This window comes from Rhipicephalus microplus, chromosome 2 (assembly GCF_043290135.1).
Source record: "Rhipicephalus microplus isolate Deutch F79 chromosome 2, USDA_Rmic, whole genome shotgun sequence".
NCBI classification, from domain to species: domain Eukaryota; kingdom Metazoa; phylum Arthropoda; class Arachnida; order Ixodida; family Ixodidae; genus Rhipicephalus; species Rhipicephalus microplus.
In genome coordinates this window covers 146,247,505-146,268,664 of record NC_134701.1, presented here as the reverse complement: position 1 = coordinate 146,268,664, position 21,160 = coordinate 146,247,505, and the positions used below count along the sequence as shown (strand labels likewise).

The 21,160-nt window shown below is 42.8% G+C and overlaps 1 protein-coding gene across 2 annotated transcripts in view; it reads right to left on the bottom strand.

Moving 5' to 3' along the window:
* Nucleotides 1-21,160, bottom strand: part of LOC119170678 (uncharacterized) — a 135,936-nt gene that overhangs the window by 91,478 nt on the left and 23,298 nt on the right. For both annotated transcript variants that reach the window (XM_075886908.1, XM_075886907.1), the window contains exons 4-5: nt 11,621-11,677; nt 6,997-7,053 (exon numbers count right to left, since the gene is read on the bottom strand). In XM_075886908.1, coding sequence (XP_075743023.1) covers nt 6,997-7,053; nt 11,621-11,677 — 114 coding nt within the window. The remainder of the gene's footprint in view (nt 1-6,996; nt 7,054-11,620; nt 11,678-21,160) is intronic.

Here is a 21,160-nt window from a genome sequence, read left to right as displayed (position 1 = left end):
TACTAGTTATTGCTTGAATGTATTGTTTGTATCCCACTCCTGCATGGGCCCGGGTAGGGCCTGCAGTATCTGTAAATAAATAAATAAATAAATGAATAAAAAGAGAAAAAACCGCGTGAGTATGCCAAAACGTGCACCGTGCATAAACAAGAACATTTATGATGCACCTAGGCAAAGTATAAAAATAGGCTCATGATGCTAAGCATCATAGTTAGTGCTTAATCAATGCTAATGATCACTCAGGTCGTTATATGTGTGTGTTCACGAGGCTCGTCGTCGGAAAAAAAGACCGACACATCAAGTGCATGGTCAACCAGTTTTTTTATTGGATGGTAGACAGTCTATGTGGTATGGATGTGCCTCGCACTTTCCTTTTTCCAAGTTTCTTAGGCACTTTACGATCTGTTTTGAATGGCAGCTTTTCTGCAAGCACGTACAGGTGAACTTAGTCACGTCAGCTTTGCAGCCAATTTTTTCGCCGTAAAATTTTGCTTTCCAGGGAAATGTACAGTGGCATTTACCACAGATGATTTTTGTTGAGCTGTTAGCTGAAAACTCTGGAACACCTTTTAAGCCGGGCCCTGGGGAGCACAAAGAATATATGTGAAAACACGAACTGCGTGTTGGTAAAGTGATTGGCATAACATTGAACTTAGGTGTCGATGATAGTTTCTGGAAAAATACATTGCATATCTAGTTACATAAGAGTGAAGCAGGTTAGCTTGGAGAAATAGTAGGATTAATATACCCTAATGAATAGATATTGTTACGTCAAAATAAATTAGGCAGATATTCATAAAACGCCAATAATGATATTTGTTTCATTTACTGTCCCTAAAACACGATATGGTCATGGGAGACTCCATGGTAAAGGACTCTTGAAATTTCGACTACCTGGGGTTTTTAACGTGCCTCCACATGGGCCTTACGCATTTTCACCTCCATTGAGAATGCGGTCGCGGAAGCCTGAGTTTAATGCCATGACCATCGGATCAGCAGTCGAACACAATAGCCACCTGAGAATGGCAACAGGTATTTATTAGAGGCTGCATTTCCTGAACTTTCTTAATGTGGATTGTTTGCTTCATGTCATGCATCAAGATCTAACATTTCTGTCGTCTGAGAATGAACCACGAAGTATGACATTATCTGGCAAGTTTTAGTAACGCATATCGTGCAATGGTCATGCGTTTATTTTTGTCTTTATGCGGCTACACTTTATTCTTGATTAAAAAGATACCAAAGCATCTCATGACCTCGATCAATTTTCAGTCACCTTTTGATTGGCTTATTGCCCGATATGCCATGCTTATTACCTGATGCAAAATTTGAAGCAGGTGACATTGTGTTTCAGCAAATAAGTGCGTGGGTGATTAATCTTCAGTACAATACCATGTTTTGCTGGTGTGCTGGCAATATTTTGATTATGTAAGCTTAAGTGATATGGAAGGCAATTTTATGCTAATGGTGAGGGGCACGCGTTAGCCCGTATTAGACAACAAAAATATGCGTGATTATGAATTATGAGCGCTGTGCTGTAACATACCTAGACTAAACACAGAAACCATGTATGCCACCGTATCAGCATTTCAATTGTAGATGCACAAGTCAGTGCTATCATTCAGGTTGAAATTTTATCTAAAAGAAGGCAAGGTATGCTTGCACTTTGGACTTTATTTCGCGTCTATACATGACACAGATAACGGGAACACAGACATAAAGCCATACACTGGCTTCACGACATCCCTGCCCCCCCCCCCCCCTTTTTTTTTGTCAACATACAGCAGAAGGGAAACATCAAAAGTGATACTAAGCTTTATGATGTTTACACAACTGAAATAAATGTCTATGAGTCACAATGGGCAGAGGTCACTGGAAGTTCATCTGCGGTGGAAGAGATCAGCTGTGGTTACGTAGAGTTAAGCTTTTATTAGTTTTTTTGCTTCTTTGCGTTGGCGCGCAATGCACTAAAGCTAGCAGTTATTCTAAAACATTAGAACTCACACCATAATATGTCTAACACTTAAGTTGAACAACGTGATTTTATAACACACAGGCCCCCGTGCTCCGATACCCCGCAAAATTAGTTTCTACACCTCAATCCTCAATGCATGACGGCTGAGCTACAGTGCTTTCAACGTGACGACGTAGGCCTTCAATAACTAGCTATTCTTATTAGTTCACTAAGGAGAACATACGAAGCAATACGCACAACAACAAGAAAAGAATTACTGCAAGAGAAATAAGCCACAAACAACCAAACATACAAAAAATGCTATAAATTGGAAGCATAATTGTTTCACAGAAGAATTTTTGATCCGTGAATACTGAACATCATGCGTACATACACTTGTGTCTTAGTCATACTAAAAGTTACAATCCATACATGTGAATGAGGTACAGCATTTCTCAGGCATAACGGCTGCTTCGTTTTTGTACTACTTTAATGACAACAATGCTTCATCTTTTCCCTCATCTTCATTTGTTTGGCCTAGGTCTGATTCGGCACACACATTTTTGTGTTTAATTGTACACAACTAGGTTCACATCATAAGTCAATACACCTCGGTGTTGCAGAGATGTTGTCTCGTATTAAATGAAATCAACGTTGTTTTTTTCAAGACATGTTAGTGCGTGCTGATAACTTATGACATGTATAAAGCCATGAGGAGGGTAAATCCGTGTCTCATGCGAAGGAAATATAAACTAGGTAGTGTGTTCTATAAAACTACTTTTTATTTTGAGCGCTACTTGAGGACCATTATATGTATTAAAACGCCATACAGCTTTCGCCTTATGAGGTTCCAGGGAGTATAAAAGCGGTGCTGCCCACTTCAAGCCTGTCCTTGCCCTATTCCCATCAAATTGAGGTTGAATGGACATTGTCTACTGTCGAGGACGTAGCTTGTTTATGCAATTGTTGCTAATTTAGGTTATTTTCTCGCAGAAAAGCCTGGACTCTAATTCCTCATGAGTGAAGTAGCGTGAGGACGAGTGTTCGCATGAGACCACGTTCAAGTAGCGTGATGTTATCGCGCTGTAACAAATAGGCATGCTATCCTCTTGCTCTCATTGTGCTAACACTTCTATCAGCGGAATAACAATGTTGTGTGCGACTACTGAAGGACACAGGCACACATTATAGGCACACATTGTAAACAAATGTGTTGCGTCATAATGCTACGTGGAAAAAAGAGATTTTACCCTACGACTGCAACCATTTTAAGGTAATAAGAAGGTATATTTATGCACTTCGCCAACAGTCGCCCCTCAAGAGATTTTGTGAGCACAACATGCAGGCCAGTTTTTAGAATCAGCTCATTAAGCTATCCAAAGTCGCCTACCCTTGTTCGGTCTTGATGCCTGTGGCTGGAACGCTCTTACAGAGAATAATAGCGGGAACTTCTGTGATTGGATTTATAGCCGGAAAGCTCAGTAGCCCAAGCCCTGAAGTTGTGCCTTGTGCGTATAAAATGAGTCACATTCCAAATAACCGCCAGGCCCCTCTTTATTACTAATATTGTTGCGATTCCTTTCCAGGTATTAAGCCTGCCTAAGGCCAGTTGGCACTGAAGTCCCAAGTGCCAGAGTGGCTCAGTGGTAGTATACATGGCTAGCACGCATGGTACCCGGTTTCAAATCCCATTGTGTTGATAGTTTTTATTTACTAGAGTTTCTTTTATTTCGTGTGGAAGGGGTCATGGACTCAAGCGGCAGCGGTGAAGGATAAGTCAGGCGTCTGCGACCAGTTTTGTTATAACAGCTTTCGGTGTAAAATATTGGCCAGTGGGTACGGTGCACCCATTGTTCTTTCTGCTCCCAATAGATTTGCCCAATTGTGTCTACGCATCATGACTAATAATAAAATAGGATGCCATGTTAAACATGCCAAGTCGTGTGTGTGTCGCGCAACCGGAGTGGTGTCTCCTGTCTGGCGGCAAGTGCTACGTTTGGCAAAATTGTCGACCCGTGAATGACAGAATGAAAGAGCACGCGAGTGAGTAATTTCATTGATATGTGAGGTTTAACGTCCCGAAACCACCATATGATAATGAGAGACGTCGTAGTGGAGGGCTCCGGATATTGAGACCACCTGGGGTTCTTTAACGTGCACCCAAATCTGACCATCGGAAATGCAGCCACCGCAGCCGGGATTCGATCCCGTGACCTGCGGGTCAGCAGCCGAGTACCTTATCCACTAGACCACCACGGTGGGACTACGCGAGTAATTTGAGCAAGACATAAATGCGTATCTTCCTGCACCTTTCAAATCCTTCACATGTGATCCAAAATTTCATTATATCAAGATCTTGTAGGAGTAAAGATAAAAAGGCACGAGAACATATAGAAGCGTATTTCACCAAGAAAAATGGTAGTGATAGTGTTAGTCGACGTCTGTTGTCTTGTTTGCGTTAGAATATGCGTTTTTGCAGTCGTACTGTTGTAGGAATTGTTTGCTTAGTACCCCCTGTAGCCTGCCGGATGCAACCCTCGTGCCTGCCTGGTTGAAACATGTATTCTGTGTGTCGTCAAATTTCCATTATAGTTCATAGTGGTGCCTGAGGTTCGTGGTTCTGTGTGTCCATTGCATCGTTTTTTTTCGCTATGTTATGATTTTCAATAAGTCCTTTTGCAAACGTTTTTAAAGTTGCTAAGCAGGTGTTCTGCAGATTTGTTGAGAGTTGTCTTCTGAGTTGGCGGTCATCTCAGAAGAATTAAACTTTGTTGGATCAATTTGGTACATAACTCTATGAAGTGAAACAGCAAACATCTTGGCAGAGAATATTATTGGTGTCATAATAGTAGGAATATATTATTTATACATTGACTTGGTTTGAACAATAATATCAGTTGCTCATACAACGTGGTATACTCATTCCTGTTAATTAGGTTTTGGTGTTCAGTGAACCTGTGCGATATCGGTGTGGCCAGCGGCTTATACCGATTAGCATCTCAAAATAGCATGTGCGCCGTTGCCGAAATGGTTGAATGAATAGATATAGAGACACTCGGGGGGTAACCTGCCATACCACACTAGAAGTTGTGGCGAGTTATGCTGGTAACCATGTCCACTGGAGTAAGTCACAAATATAACAATCTGACAGATGCGGCCGTGAACATGAGGCAGCTATAGAAGCGGCATGGTACTGAGCTGTATTTTACTGGTAAAATTGACTAAGACAGAGCTTCAAGGATGTAACACCAAAAAACGAAAGCTATAGATCTTTTATTCTCAATGGGTTAATAGCTGATTATGAAATACTATGAACTCGTTGCAAAGAGCATTATAGTGTATCGAATAAGGTGTGACGCCTATTGAATTTACTTGTCTCTTGGAAAAACTTGCATGTGCAAACACCCTCGAGAACGTGGTTTTGTCTCGCCAATGAATATGAGAGATTTTAAGATCTACAGACTGGCCATGGGAGGTGTTCGGCAAGAAATGATGAAATCATGGCAAGTTTCAGTATTGCACAGAAGGCGAGCGTAAAAGTAATCATAGTTTTATCCGCGCCTTAATACCTATTTCATAACGCAATTTTTGAACGCCTACAAATCTCAGCAAAAAATTTTAGGCAACTAATTTGTTTTTTTTGAAGTCCTTGGTAAGTCTGCTTCGCTGTTCACTGCGCTTAACATTGTAGTTATTTTTTACACTATGAAAATACCCATATAAACTTTACTAGTGCCTTATTCCCACACTTGCAGCCAGTGGTGCTTAAAGCTAGTGCTGAAAGGTAAAGTAAGGCTTGCTGGGCGAGTTGGTTATCGTCAATGGGGCGATAGCGCAAGTCTATAAAAAGCCAAATTCGAGAAAATAAGTGGGAAGAAGGCATTTCATATCAGGAAGAGAGACATGAGTTGTATATTAGTGATCAATCTCTTTCACCCGAGCCAAATGAGCGACAACTTCTTGACGTTTCCTTGTATAATTGTTCCCTAAACAAAAAAAAAAACAACAGGCGGTATATAGGGCCGGTGGCGTACAAGATATGTTCTGACTGTCTGGATTCAATGCGTTGTTTTGGCAGTGAGGCCCAACGTTGAGGAGTAAACATCGAAAGAGCTTGCGTGTTTTACAAACGAAACAGTCGTTGCGTCTGTGAAGCTGTGATTTCGTTGTTGATGGCTACATTAAAGACGAAGTATGTTCGGAGGAGACGGCTTGAAGTGGCACGACGCACGCAGGCTCAGAATCAGTCACGCAGGCCACCGCGGCCCTTTAAGGAAGTAGAATTCTCTCTGATGCCGTATTCACGGAGGTGAAAAGTGTGGAGCCATTGCGAAAACAAACCACACCGGAGGTGACAACGATGCGTTTACCGACGCAACTAAATGATGGTGAGACAAATGGTCGATGTGTTTAGAGGAAACAGTCACAATTTCCTCTTGACGCGGCGGTAATTTGGTATGCTACACCTCATTTAGACGAAGTGGCCTCTGGGCGTCGTCGTTGAGCATGTAGTCTGTGTCAGTGAGGTGGACGACGCGTTGGCCCCAGCAAATAGTCCCGGAGGCAGAAGGAAGAAAATGAGCAGTGTTTACTGACTTTGATGAAAGCATGCGCATAGGCTTGTAATTTGATTGATTGATTGATTGATTGATTGATACATGAGGTTTAATGTTCCAAAACGACCATGTGACTATGAGAGACGCAGATTTGCAATTTTGTGTACTCTCCATTCGAATAAGCAGTTGAAGTTTAGCACAAGTACTTTTTGCTTCCCCCTACTTTTGTTCGCAAAGCTTTCTTTCATTTTTGCTCTATTATGTACTGAATTTGTGTAGGTGAGTAGCTGCTGGCTGGGTAGCGCTACGACAGCACACTGCGCCTGGAAAACAATGGACTTTAAAGGTAAACAAGTTATTTTGTACAATGCGTTGGCAGTTGAAAAGCTCAGCTGTTAGGTTCGTTGTAAGGTTAATAAAAGAAGCAGTCTGTAGTCAATAATTGCATGAATTGTGACGAATGCATTCACCCGCAACATCGCTTACCAGTGTATCCAGTTATGTCATCATTTGGGTTATGCAAGAGATCATGAGGCCCAGGTCCTACAAATGAAAAGAGGTAATTGTTCATCATGACAGAATTTGAAAAAGTAAGAATTCTTCCAGTATCAGACAAATGGGGGTGAGTAATGCTTGGCGCGCGCATGGTTAAACTGCTAGTTTACATTATTACTTTTTGGCATATGGAACTGTGAATTGCTCCCATCTAACGTTTTCTATCCTACATGCTGGATACTGAACTTTCAGCTATGTGCATTGCGGCGAAACACTACTCTTGCTTCAGGCAATAGCAAAAAATCATTTTTATTTATTTATTTATTTACGTACCCTAAGGGCCCAAATGGGCATTAAATAGGGGGGGGGGGATGGGTTGAAAGCCGACACAACGTACAATATTGTAAAAAGAAAGAATCAACACAACAAAAGTGACATTACAATATCATAAGGGCAGCAAAAGTACACAATTGCAAAGTACAGCGTGAAACATATAAAAAAATGTGTAGAAGTGACAAAAAATCTGGTATTTGGAAGGCAGGAACACAAATTTACAGCCTAGAAAAGATGAGCATGATGAAGACAAGTTACAGGGTATTTTGAATAGCTAGAAAAGCGAGGAGTGCGGTTTGAAAAGAAGAGGTGTCTGTTTGGTCCACTAGGCAACACCAAAAGGTGGAAGATGATATGAAGCGGTGATACTGACAAAGATGGTATCCCTGGACTGCGGTACATATATACAGTGCATGAAACAATTGAATGCCAGAGCAACAACAAAATGACGATGAATTGAAGTGAAAAACAATGAACTGAACTAGGTAAAATATCAGATTTCTATACCAGAAGTCGTTTCACTTTTAGAATAGAAAACGCTTGGAAGATTTACTCAAAAAATAAGAAACAATCAATTTAAATTATTTCTTTCTTTAGGGCTTCAGCTCTGTACTACAGCAATAGGAACTTCTGCAATAGCAACGTCTGCAACTTAGAGGCACAAGAAGAATCAGTTATGTTATTCTCAATAAAAAAGCGCAAATTTATTGGTATTGCATATTCTAATTATATACCTATGTAAGAATAAGAGGACCGAATATTTCAATTTCTTTCATCTAAATTTAAAATTTCTTCCTTATGTTAACCGCTGGTTTACATGGCGAATTCCAGTTAGTGGGTACGAGCCACTTGTACAGGGTTAAGCAAGAAAGCAAGCAAGCAAGCAAGCAAGAAAATAAGTAAATGGCTGATCGCTTGAAAAACGATGATTGTGCACAGGTATTTTGGAAAGCAGCTAATATTCCAGTTCGAAAATAATTATTGCAAAATTATTGATAAAAACTCAGAAGATCGCATAAGCCTTGGCAATCGATGTTATGGTAACCACTTGAATGGAAGGTGAATGGTTTGTAATCTTTTATTGAGCTAAACATTACCAACAGGCGCGTAAAGATATATAAATGCAAGCAAGACACACCGTAAAGAGCCACATTTTACGTTTTATATAACCCGATGTTTACAGATGTGTGACGATGCCAACAGGAACTTGTATACTCGCAACACCAAAAGGTGGAAGATGATATGAAGCCGCGATACTGACAAAGATGGTATCCCTGCACTGTGGTACATATATACAGTGTGTGGCGCCTAACTTCAGTTGACGTTAACCCGACGTGATGGCTGTGTCGTAAGAGGATTGAGGTAACGTTTATCAAATCAGAAACCAATAATTGCAATCATTACTGACATTAGGGTCTATTTGAAAAGTAGTTCCGAGACCTGGCATAGCCCAATCATACTATATTTATTGCCATGCTGAATTCTGGGGTTCCACTTCCAGCTGGAACTCTGACCTTTTTAAAGGCGATAGTCTTTCTTGGGGACCTTCGATGCAGAAACTTTGGTCTGTCTCTCTAACTGTACATTTGTCTGTTTCTACTCCGTTACCGCGAACTGGGTACTCTTAAGAGCACCAGCCGATATTTTGAACGGCCCACCCCATTCGCAGTGACCACCAATGTTGCTCAAGGATCAGCGTTCATAGATGTGCGATTGTCAATTAAAAACCAAGTATTGCGCATATCTGAGGCACCCTGAGAACAGATATATATTCTGCATGTTATTAGTCTTTTACTAGAAAAGCCATACATAAGCAATACTAAGGACGGTAGCGCTTATCACGCTGCGCTGACCATCCAACGCTTGCACGGAAAGGCGAGTGTTTCTAACGCTTTGCTAAAACGAGACGGTGGTGGCACCTACCCGTCGCCTTGCGTTCAGCACTTTACTACCTCTGAGGCGGGTGCGCACACCCGTCTCAGAGCGACGCCTTTGTTTTTGAAAAAAACTACCAGATGGTGGTCATATCTCACGTGTGACGTGACTTGATGTGTTCATTCGCCTCCGATGCACGCTCGAGGCACTCTAACGCAGCGCCTCCAGAATACCATTCACCGATTTTCTTGAACAGAACATCAAATAAATGTTTTGTTCACTCTCTTCACACGCAAGACTATCTTCTTTCGATGACATTTGCAAATTAAATGCAGATATGGGGCCATTTTTTTATTCTTGGCGTTCCTTGGGCCAATGCTGCCGATGTCAACATTTTTTTACGCTCACACGCTATAATATCCATGTCGGGGTAATGTACCATGTCTTTGACGGTAGGCATACTCTCAATCCCTTGTGGCACATACACCCCTGTGAGTGTGTTACATCTGGCAGAAAGAATTAGACTATGTACACGACGACAATGTTACATTATTCATGTCATGGCTAGTGAGACATATTCGTCAAATTATCTTATACCCTCCCCTACTAATATTGGTTTAGCCCAACTTATAGGGCGAACGCAAGAGCACCCAGACGTAGGGTTCTAGATATATAGATAGATGGAGGCTCAAAGTTCCTGCACTACGCAAATAATGCTTCACATTTAAGACGGCACACGTTCGAGGGCCTACTAGTATACAGCAGCATTTCGATAGACTCGCTGCTACCAGGTTTCTTCACGCATTATGGCACTACCACAGAAATTAAAAACTTATAGAAGCTTCGTCAATAGATAGTTGGAACTTTTAATAAAGGAATAGCTAGAGCACAAAGTAGGTTACACGCATATCGAATGGCTCAAAAGGTAGTAGAATGACAGCATTTCAAGCATTTGGCTATGCCAAATAAAGGCAAATGACTGGTGCGTGTAAGTACTTAAGAACTGGTTGCCATGGGGCTGTCCAGTGTATCACACACTGAATAACGGTCAAATAAAGGGCTTGGTGTACAAAAGCAGAATAAAGTAGTCGTTTGAAGGGATCAACGGGCAGAGACTTATCGCTGTAATTGCGCCAGGCCGAAAACGTAGTATATTGCGTAACGTGTAGGTGTTTTAAATGCCCACTTGCTACAAGATAAGAAATAGAATTTTGTCTTCCAGGACGCCCATATCGCGTAGCAGGCGTATTCCACGCATGAACCGACAAGGAGTACCTGGCGGCTGCTTCGTGAGCCTGCTGGATTGCTGGTTGGCGAGGAATGAGCTTCTGAGGGAGCTCTCCCACGTGTCTGAGGTAGAGACGAGATGCCAGTTTGTGCACTCCCACATCATCTGTGTGAGTGTCGCCATGTATCTACATGAGGGCCACAAGCCACTAGGGTACGCATCGGGATATAGTAAATGTGAAGCTTGGCAAGGTTTACGTACGTGCGCATTTGTAATAAGCGTGGTGTTAGCACCTGTGGTCTGGTAAGTTAGGAATTGGGGGGGGGGGAGTGAAAATGGTTACAGTTTACAAAGATATCAGCGATACTTATCATCATCATCAGCAAAAGCATCAACAAAGTGGACAGTTCCGTAGATTAGCGTGTTTATCGTACGAACTCGTAGTGTCCACATCGCTGATTCGCAAAAAAAATTCACGCAGTGTTTTCCATAAGTTTGACGCAGTGGGCACTTGACAAGAGTACTTCCGGTAGACATTTTAAGACAGTTTGAAATGACCAATGTCATGCACCCAGATATTCGTCCCTTTGTGCCAGCGTTTTGGCATCAGCCGAGAACCAATGCGAGGCTAAAAATTTAGAAGCAGATGCACATAGACTCGATTAGACTATAACGTTCTAATCTTTAGGGCGAAGCTCAAGCATACTCCAAGATTTTCATGTTATCATTTATGTTCGCCGGTATTTACTTCAAAAGTCTATCTACTCAGTGGTGTCCGTCACACGAGGTATTGGTGTGCCAAATAATTTACTACCAGAGACCGAACAAGAGAGAATGTTTCAATTTATGCAAGAAACACACCAGACCTGCTGCCTGAACAAAGAGGGGCTTTTAGTAACCTGATGTGTACATATCATAACCTCGCAATGTCGTCAAAATGTTATGCTAGGTACTCCTTCGAATGAAAATGCTAGAAAGACATTCAAATCACTGTTACCTCTAGTAATACGTCAAACTTTAGAGCTACTTGGTTCTAAGAGAGTTCGTATTGCATAAAACAAACATACAAGTTGTTTACATCGCTCTTCGGGCTCTCAGAAATATTTAACTTTATGTTTATTATGCAAGCAACAGACATCTTAAGATATGACACGGAAGGTATACCAGATTTTCACTTACGGCTCCACATGCCTATGCCGTAGACGTCCGGTAGTTCTGGTTCTTCAGATTTTCTTTCTGAAAGCAAAAACAAAATGAGTGGCATGGGCATAAACGTGCCACGTTATCAGATATGCAAGGTAACGAAACCATCAGCTGAGTATTCTCATGCTCGAAACAAGATTGCATTGTACGGTTTGTTAGGCATGGCAAAGAAGCGGCTCAATTTAAACTTTCTTGTGCACTTCCACGCCTAGTTCTGACACGTGAAATCATGAGGCACTAATAAAAACGTACTTAAATGATGATGTAACCAGGAAATACATGTAACGCTCCAAATGAAAAGTTATTGGGGAACACAGTCCTCTGTACTTAAAAAAGCTGGAGATATACGTCGAGCATATCAACAAAACATTCAGTACTCTTCAAACGTGGAGCGCTCGTACTATTCGTGCACATTTAAGGGCAACTATGTCCTTTTTAGGTGATTTAAGCAATCACGTCTCAATAAAATTCAGTTTTGAATCAGAGTGGCAAAAATATTTGAGATGTGACGTGGTTTATTGAAGCTGGACGTCAGGGAACCTCACTGATCGTTAACAGTGGAGCAAGGAGATTTGGTTCATCGAATAGTGGCGGGCGTCAAGCAGCCAAAATCCGGGCAAGCGCGAGCTGGAGTCTTGATCTGCTACGGACACTCGTGCTTGCTTGCTTACTCACGTGATTTGCCATCGTCTTTCTTTCATCACAACGAACTTAATTTCTAGGTTGGTGCGTCTTGCTTGGCCGGGTAGCAATATGATCAGAAAAACACACACGAAAAGACGAATAATACCGTGCACACGACTAAGCAAGCAGCGCCCAGATGCTTATTGTTATGAACTAATGAACAATTTTTCAGGGGGTCAATAAAATGTGACATTTTAGCGTAACAGGTGCAACTAGTCTTAAAGAGCTAGGGATAAGTCTCCAATTTTTTTACACGTCCTGAACGAGCTCGTGAAGTTGGGTGGACTATCATAATGTTCACGCCAAAGGCATCGTCAAGGACGAGCTGCACCAAGCCGATCGTGACCGTGTGAGTGTAGATAACACCACACCCATCCCGGCTGCCTACCTCTATGCGACCTATGTGGAAGCTTTGAGGCGCCTTGCTTCCTGTTCCTCGCTATTAGTCCAGGCACCTGCTATAATTTGACTTCAGTCGGCACAGGCGTGCTCCGGTACTACGAGAACACGCGCACGCCACCACCCTTCATTTACGCCAGTCCTGCACACCTTGCTGAGCAACCAGCACATTACCTCGACGACACACGCTTAACGCCTCGGAAATATGTTTTCGCACTCCTTATCGCCGACCTCTGTGCTTTCACTGCGGTGACGTGGACCACTTGTACCACCTGTGCCCATACCGGCACCTCGGGCTGCGGGGCTTTTCAGTATATTCGGTGCCTCTTCGGCATGGCCAGCGACCCCGGGACTTTGAGGACTACCTGGCTCAACAGCGCATGCCACCGCTTTATGGGCGGCTGTCGCGCTCGCCGTCGCTGAGGCGCTTTCTATCTCCACCCCAGCGACGTGCTGGCGCGCAGTCCCCCAGTCCCCACCAGGAAAATGAACCAAAGTGACCTGTGAAGGCGAGGTGCTGGCAGTCGACGTGCTGAAGACCTCCGATCTACGCTAACAGGCAAGGATGTAGATTCGACTTAAAGGTAGGTGCAGCTTTCTCTGTATATACCGGTGCTGATCGACGGCTATGAAGTTGGTCCTTTAGTAAACACCGGAGCTGACTATTATATACTAAGTGGGAAAATGGCAAAAATAATAAAGAAGGTAATAACGACCTGGCAGGGCTCCGTCGTTTGAACGGCTGGTGGCCACACCGTCTCTCCAAACCTGCACGAGTAGAGTTTGGGACTGGGGTTTTACTTTCGTGGCAAGATTCTTTGTGCTCATTGAATGTTCACGTGACGCCATTCTCAAGATTGACCTCCTGCAGGAGTGTAGAGCTTGCATTTACCTTCAAGAGCATTGCATCACCCTCTCAGCCGACCGTGCAATCGACAAGCAGGACGACCAACATCGTGCCAACGTTTTTCGTGATTTTGCTGAATGTGTAACGCTCACTCCAAGAGCCAGTGTCAAAGTCGACGTCGCATGCTGTGGATTGCGAATGCGAATTGGTGAAGCGATAGCAGAACGTAATTTTGAAAACCTGCTGACTCAAGGTGTTTGTGTGGCTAGGCGTATCGTACAGCTTTGTGATGGGCGATCTCAAGTGGTGGTTAAAAATTTCAGTAACGAACACCGACATCTATTCCGTGGCATTTTGTTAGCGTTGGCAGATGAATTAGGAAGCGTTTTAGGAAGAAGGAAGGAGAGTAGGAAGAAGATGAAAAGGAAAACGGCCTTTGTGACCCCCAATGGCCTGTATAAATTTCGAGTCCTTCCTTTTGGTTCGTGTTCACCGTCCGCAACTTTCCATCAAATAATGGACACTGTGCTTAGTCGTCTGAAGTGGCAGGCGTGCCTCGTATACCTGAATCATGTATTCGTTTTTTTCTGAAACTATCCAGCAATATCTTCACCGCCTCAGGAGTGTGCTAAAGGCTATTCGATCAGCAGATCTTACACTCAAACTAGAGAAGTGTCACTTTAGTTAAGAAGAGCTCAAGTTCCTTGGCCATGCAGTTAACGCGAAAGGAGTCTGACCCGACCGATTCCAACAAACTTGCCGCTGTAGCCGTGTTTCCGCCTCCTACACACAAAAAGGCTGTTCGGCGCTTTCTGAGCTTGTGCGCCTACTATCGACAATTTATTAGACGGTTTTCGAAGATAGCAGAACCCTTAACCCGCCTTACTTGAGACGACACACCGTTTGTATGCGCTACAGAGCAACAGGCTGCTTTTGCCGAACTACGACTGTGGACGCGGTCAGCCCCGTTGCTGCGCATTCTGACGATGATGCTAACACATAGGTGCACACTGACGCCAGTAACACCGGACTTGGCGCAATGCTCGTCCAGCATCAACACGGCAGAGAACGAGTCATAGCCTATGCCACCTGCTCACAGACCCATACCAACGTAAGTTAAACGACCACAGAGAAAGAATCTACCGCAGTAGTATGGGCGATCACCAAGTTTCGCCCGTACCTATCGTCGTCCATTCAAAGTGGTGACGGACCACCATGTCCTCTGCTGGTTGGTGAACATACGTTATCCCTGAAAACGGCTGGCACCAGTGGAGCTTCCGTCTACGGGAATCTGATGTGGCCATTGTCTATAAGTCTGGACGGAAGCATGAAGACGGTGATACTTTGTCGCGTGCGCCCATACATTTAGTCGATCAGGAAGAAAAGAACGATAATAGTTTCCTGGGCGGCCTTAGCTCATCGGACTTGAGCAGATGGCCGCGACAGGATGAGGAGATACGACCGCTCATTGACTATTTAGAAGGTCGTAGCGCCATTATACTTTGCCATCTATCTCGCGTCGCGACGTCTTTCTACCTCTGAGATAATGTCCTGTACAAGAAAAATGCCCGTTATACTAGCCACGCTTACCTGCTCGTCGTTCCGAAAGACACGCGGGACAAAGTCCTCTCCGAGTGTCATGATGAGCCCACATCTGGTTATCTAGATTACTCGCGAATGCTCGCAAGAGTACGCGAGGCGTACTACTGGCCCGGACTTTGAGCAACCGTGAAGCAGCATGTTAGATACTGTCGTGAATGCCACAGTTGAAAGTCGCCACCAAGCAAGCCGGCTGGATTACTCAATTGATCCACCCCACAAGTCATTTGACCAAGTCGGCATGGACGTTGCCGGCCCATTTCCTTTATTGAGCGGCCGCAACAAATGGGTCATTGTTGCAATTGACTATATGAACTGAGACAGAGGCGATACCACACGCCATGGCTTCTGAGGTAGCGCATTTCTTCATCTGTCACATTGTTCTGCGCCATGGTGTTCCATATACAGTAATAACGGGCACAGGAACAGCTTTCACTGCACAGCTTACGGATGAAGTTTTTCGACTAAGTAACACTATTGATCAAACGATGACTGCTTACCACCCCCAGAGCAAGGGGCTCAACGGGTGACTAAATAAGACAGTCAAAAACATGATCTTCATGTACATCGACGTCCAACACAAAACATGGGATCGCATTTTGCCTTTCGTGACGTTTGCTTGCAACACCGCCATTCAAGAAACAATGCGATCTACATCATTTCACCTTCTCTACGGCCGCGAAGTTCAGACGATGAGGTATGCTATGCTTCCTTGTCAAGACGCCAGTCAATTAACTACTGACACCGAAGAGTTTGCAAAGCGTGCAGAGGAAACTCGCCAGCTCGCCCAGCTACACATTGGTCAGCAGCAAGAGGTTGATGCACCACGTTACAACATGTGTCACAAGGACGTATCTTACAATGCGGGAGACCAAGTTTGGGTTTGTACCCCTGTTCGTCGCCGTTGCCTCTCCGAAAAGTTCCTAAATAGATAGTTCGGTCCGTACAAAGTGTTGCACTGCGTGAGTGACGAAAACAACGAAGTGGTTCTGGACACTGCGGCACGAAGATAGGTACAACGAAGACAACCGAGCTTTGGCATAGTTCAAGTGGTGCACATGAAGCCTTATTTTTCGCGTTTTTAAAGGATCACTTTTTTGTGTTTTCATTATTTGTGCTGCGGTCACTACCACAACGTTGGTGAACTGTTCACATGTAACATTTGACTATTTGTGTTTTTCCCATTGTTTAAGCTGCTATGTTTCTTTTGCGATACCTTAAATATACAGCATTGGGACGATGATCTTTTTTTTTAAAGAAGGAATATTGCCACCTACTTCTAGTAGTGGGTCATATGCCAAAGCGAAGGCTCACACCACTGAAGAAAGAAGTGAGCTCGTGTCTCCCCGCTCTGGCGAGCAAGCCCACCGTTGCGGAATGCCAATGTAGACTATGCAGGAAAAATTCGGCATCGGCTCTTAAAATGACAGAGGGGAATTGTTCGTAGAGTTTGCAGAACGTAATAAACTTCAGATCCTAAATATCTTCTTCAGAAAACTGGCTAAACGTAAGTACAAGTCCGAAACACGAAACTAAAAATGAAATAGACTTCGTTCTGTGTGCACAACCAGGAATTGTACAGGATGAAGAAGTAGTTTGCAAGACCCCATGCAGTGAACCTATACTGGTAAGAGTTCATATTCACCTAGAATTTAAAAAGCAAAGGCAAAACCTGACACACAAAAAGCCAAACAAAAACTAGCGGTGAGAGGGAAAGTACAGGAACTGACAGTTTCACTTCAGAATAGGTTCGAGGCATTAAACGTTAACCTTACTACAATCGTCAAAGAGTGTGCAATGAAAGTCGGAAGTACAGTCACTAGACAGGAGACTGGCTAAATATCTCTGGTCAAGAAAAATCTTATTGAAAGACACAAACCATGAAGGCCTCAAATGCAACCAACGAAATAAAGCTATGAAGCTTTCGAAGATAATTAATAAGCGTAAGGTAGCCACCATGTGAAGGTATAACTTGAAGAGACTTGAACAGGCTCTAAAAAACGGCAGAAGCCTAAGAGCTGCGAAGGCAAACTTGTGCATAGGCGAAAATCAGATGTATACATTAGGGGCAAATAATAGAATTTCATAGTATAGGATTGTCGGATAGGATAGAATGCAGATGGATAGGATAGTCGAGGTGGTGAAGGAGTTCTACAGAGAACACTACAGAAGCCAAAACAACCAAGAAGATATCGTGAGAAACGATGATATTCCAGAGGAATTGGAAATCCTACAGTAACGACTGGGGAAGTAAAAAAAATTCCCTAGAAGGAATGCAAAAAGACAAAACTGCTGATGAGGTTAAGGGTACAACAGAGCTCCTGAAAGATGGAGAAAAAATTGTGTTAGAAAAAATGGCCACGTTATATACGAAGTGTCGCTTGAAGCGAAGAGTACCACCCTACTGAAAAGTTCCGTATGAAATCTTACGGAAAATATATGGACTCCGTAACATTTTCTTATGCTACATACGGAAAACATATGGAGTTTTATGGAAATATACGGAAGTTGTATGGCATTTACGGAAAGCTTCTTATGGAGTATATGGAAGGATAAGGAAATTGTATGGCGTATACGGAAAGCTTTTTATGGAGTATACAGAAAGATAAGGAAAATGTATGGCATATATGGAAAGCTTTTTATGGAGTATATGGAAGGATAAGGAAGTTTTATGGCATGGATGGAGTGAGTTTTATGGAAAATATGGAAAGATAAGGAAACTTATTGAGCATACGGAGAGTTCATTATGGAAAATATGGGAGGATAAGGAAAGTGTATGGAGTGTACAGAAGCTTTCATAAGGAAAATACAGACTGTAAGGTCTTACGAAAATATACAGATTTTGTAAGGTGCTTAGGAAATTGTGCAATAGTGTATCAAAAGAATGTGGATTGTTGCAAAAATGTGGAAACTCTACAGTTGTTGTCACATTTTCAGCAGGAAATCCGAGCTCTATAAAGTTATAAATGAATGCACAGTGACATATATAGTACAAAAGAATAACGCAGGCTAGTCTGTGTTGTCAGTTACCACTGTTCGCCCTTTTCCAGAATGAATACAACTTCTGCAGATGACCAGGTGCTAAAGTCTGTCACACGGTAAATGTGTCATTCACAAGGAATGACAATAACTGTCATTTTACTTGCATGCTGTCACACGAAAACAAATCAAGCAAGAAAAGCATAACTTCAAGGGCTCGTTTTTTGATAGAAACAATAATATTGAGAAATAAATTCAATGTGAATGAACTTGTCAATATTAATGAAACTGTTCTCATTAACATTGGCAAAGAGAAATGTCGTTTTAAAATATCGACCATGAGCTTAGCTCTCCTGAGCACCGACAAAAGAAATGAAAATCTATGAAAACTAATTGCATGTAGCCTAAAAATAATTTTTTATTGATAGTATATGTGCTCCTACAATATAACTACAGCCATACACAACTTGCCACAGCTTCACGACAGAAACGAGGTAGGGGCAGAGGGAGTGGTCTGAAAAATAATTAAGTATGAGAGCACAACTGATATGTACGGACACATAATGGTGCTTATCATTGATGCACGGATGATCGTGTATAGAGCTAGGTCTTTTTGAGATCTTCAAAAGCATTGCTTCAGACCACCATGCAGATTACGCTTCAATTGTAGTGCTACATAAGACACAACTTACGGGCCAGCTTTAATGAATAAGAAGATTATAGGTTAAACAAATGCTTTAAAATATATCATATCATGGCTGCATGGACGCATACAACCTATGTAAAGCGCAATAAAGTGAGGACGCATGAGCTTCTCTTGATGCTTCAGCTCTACATAGATGCTTCAACTGTGCTGCAAAGAAATTTAACCAATGTCTGTGTGTGCAACATTGTCCATTTTAAACTATCTATATGTATATATAAAATTCCTACTGCGGGTTAAGCTACGTAGCACTCCATAACTCTTCCTTTTATTAAGGGCAATTTTTCAAACAATCAACATTATTCATTTTCTGTCTCATGACTTCGTGCCCGCAATTCTTGGTTTGGCTCGATCACAATTGTGCAGCCCTTATTTTGGAGGAATCAAAAAACATCAACCAAAATATATTTTGGAACTGCTTCTCGGTGATATTGCCTTCCCTCAACTGCTTGAGATGAGTCATATAGCAAGTCTCACGCATACCTAGGGCCTACCCTTGAAGAATCTGGTCCGGCTGTGAAATGCTCAGTTTTTTCTCAAATAAACTTTTTGGTTTGAGTTTTCTCAGTTCTCGAGTCCCTTCACAATCAAGCAGACCCAATGTTCCCCTTAGTCCTTCATTTTGTTATATTATGAAATAAATAAAAAAATTAATAATAAAAATAAAAATACTAATAACTGTTGTGCAAAAAACACAGTCTCACATACGTACCTGAACGCAATATTGCTTTTATTTTGTTTTAGAACCTAAGGCATTAGAAAAGATAGCAGTACAATAAAAACGTTGCAAAAAAAAAAAAAACTGGACTTGGCGGGACTTGAACCTGCGCCACTCAGTTGTGCTCGCGTACGTGATTCTAGTGTGTTAGCTTGCTAAGCTATTCGCACTGAATGATGGCCAAGTTTAAGTTATGTATATAAATTTGCTTTTTACACGCTATGTGTTGGCATATTTATGTCGGATATGCTATCGTATCTATTGTTTTGTGCATATGTTTTGGGATTGTATATACGTCACATGCTTTTCGCATGTCTTTCAACTATAGATTGCTGCCCCGCCGCAGATGAAAGCAAGTATTTTTACACCCACACACAAGCTTGAGCAGTTGAAGGTTGTTTCCCGGGGCTCTCTTGCGATTGAGTCGGCCACCACAGGGAATTAGAGTGATACGCCATTAATCCCTGCATCTAGCTCTATTCCACTTAGTAGCTCTATCGCTTGATGACAAATCGAGCGCGGGGCGCGACGCTATTGCGCACGACCATGCCTCGCGTAGTGGCGACATCAGCTGATTGCGCCGGCCGGCTTGCTTCGATTTGCTTCAGAGCAAAGAAATGTCATACCTTGAAAGATTGAGTACTGGACTATGTCAAAATGTTACTGCTTTGTAGCCATCCTATAATTCATTGAGAATTGATAACTCTGATATCACTACTGTAGAGCTTTGCGTCGGCGACACGCACCGAACGTGAAAACGCGCTAAGTCTGTCGTAGAAGCAGTAGGAGGCTGTCGTCTGCTAGAACAAAAACAAAACCAAGACCTGCGAAAATATTCATAAGTTGTAACTTGTTTTTCGAATAACCGTTTATCACTTTTAAAGTTATTTTGCCAGATAACATACATTTTTTTCAGTTTATAGCAGCGACAGATGTTTTTTTTTATTTTCTTCACACAGATATCCAAGTCAAATTCATTCACAGCTAAAGCCACATGTTGTTTGTCTTTGTCTCCGTGGGCATGCTCTCTCATGTATTCGCGCTGCTACACACGAGAGCACGAAATGTTAAATTTACGCAAGGAAGCGCCGTTCCTCGTTCGTCTGATGTGCTAAGATTGTGCCCTATTCCCGCGGTTGTTCAAGTGCGGATCAAGTGCGAGTCGTCCAAGGAATCGGCGAGTTGGGCGGGCGCTCGAAGGACTCCGAGGTGACGGCTGACGCCTGTGGTTGCTTCCCCCAGGACAGTGTGAAAGAAACTAAAGGTAAGGGGGACACTTTTTTATGTAGACCAAGCATGTCACTCAGTGCAAGTGTGTGTTGCTGCACTCGAACGAGGCGTCGTGAAACGGCAACCTTAGGCGCCTTTGTGAGTGCGGTTGCCGATTCGCTTTGACAACGCTAACGCTAGCAGAGCCATGGCGCATCGGCGCGGCCTTACTGGAGCTAATTCGAAACAACTGCGGCAACAACCATGTGTATGGTGATCGATTTTTTCATATGTGCAATCTAGTGAGGAAGACGCACACGGCGCTTGCTACGTTGTTGATTAAACGAAACCTGCAGTGTCATTTGATGGAAAGCAGCA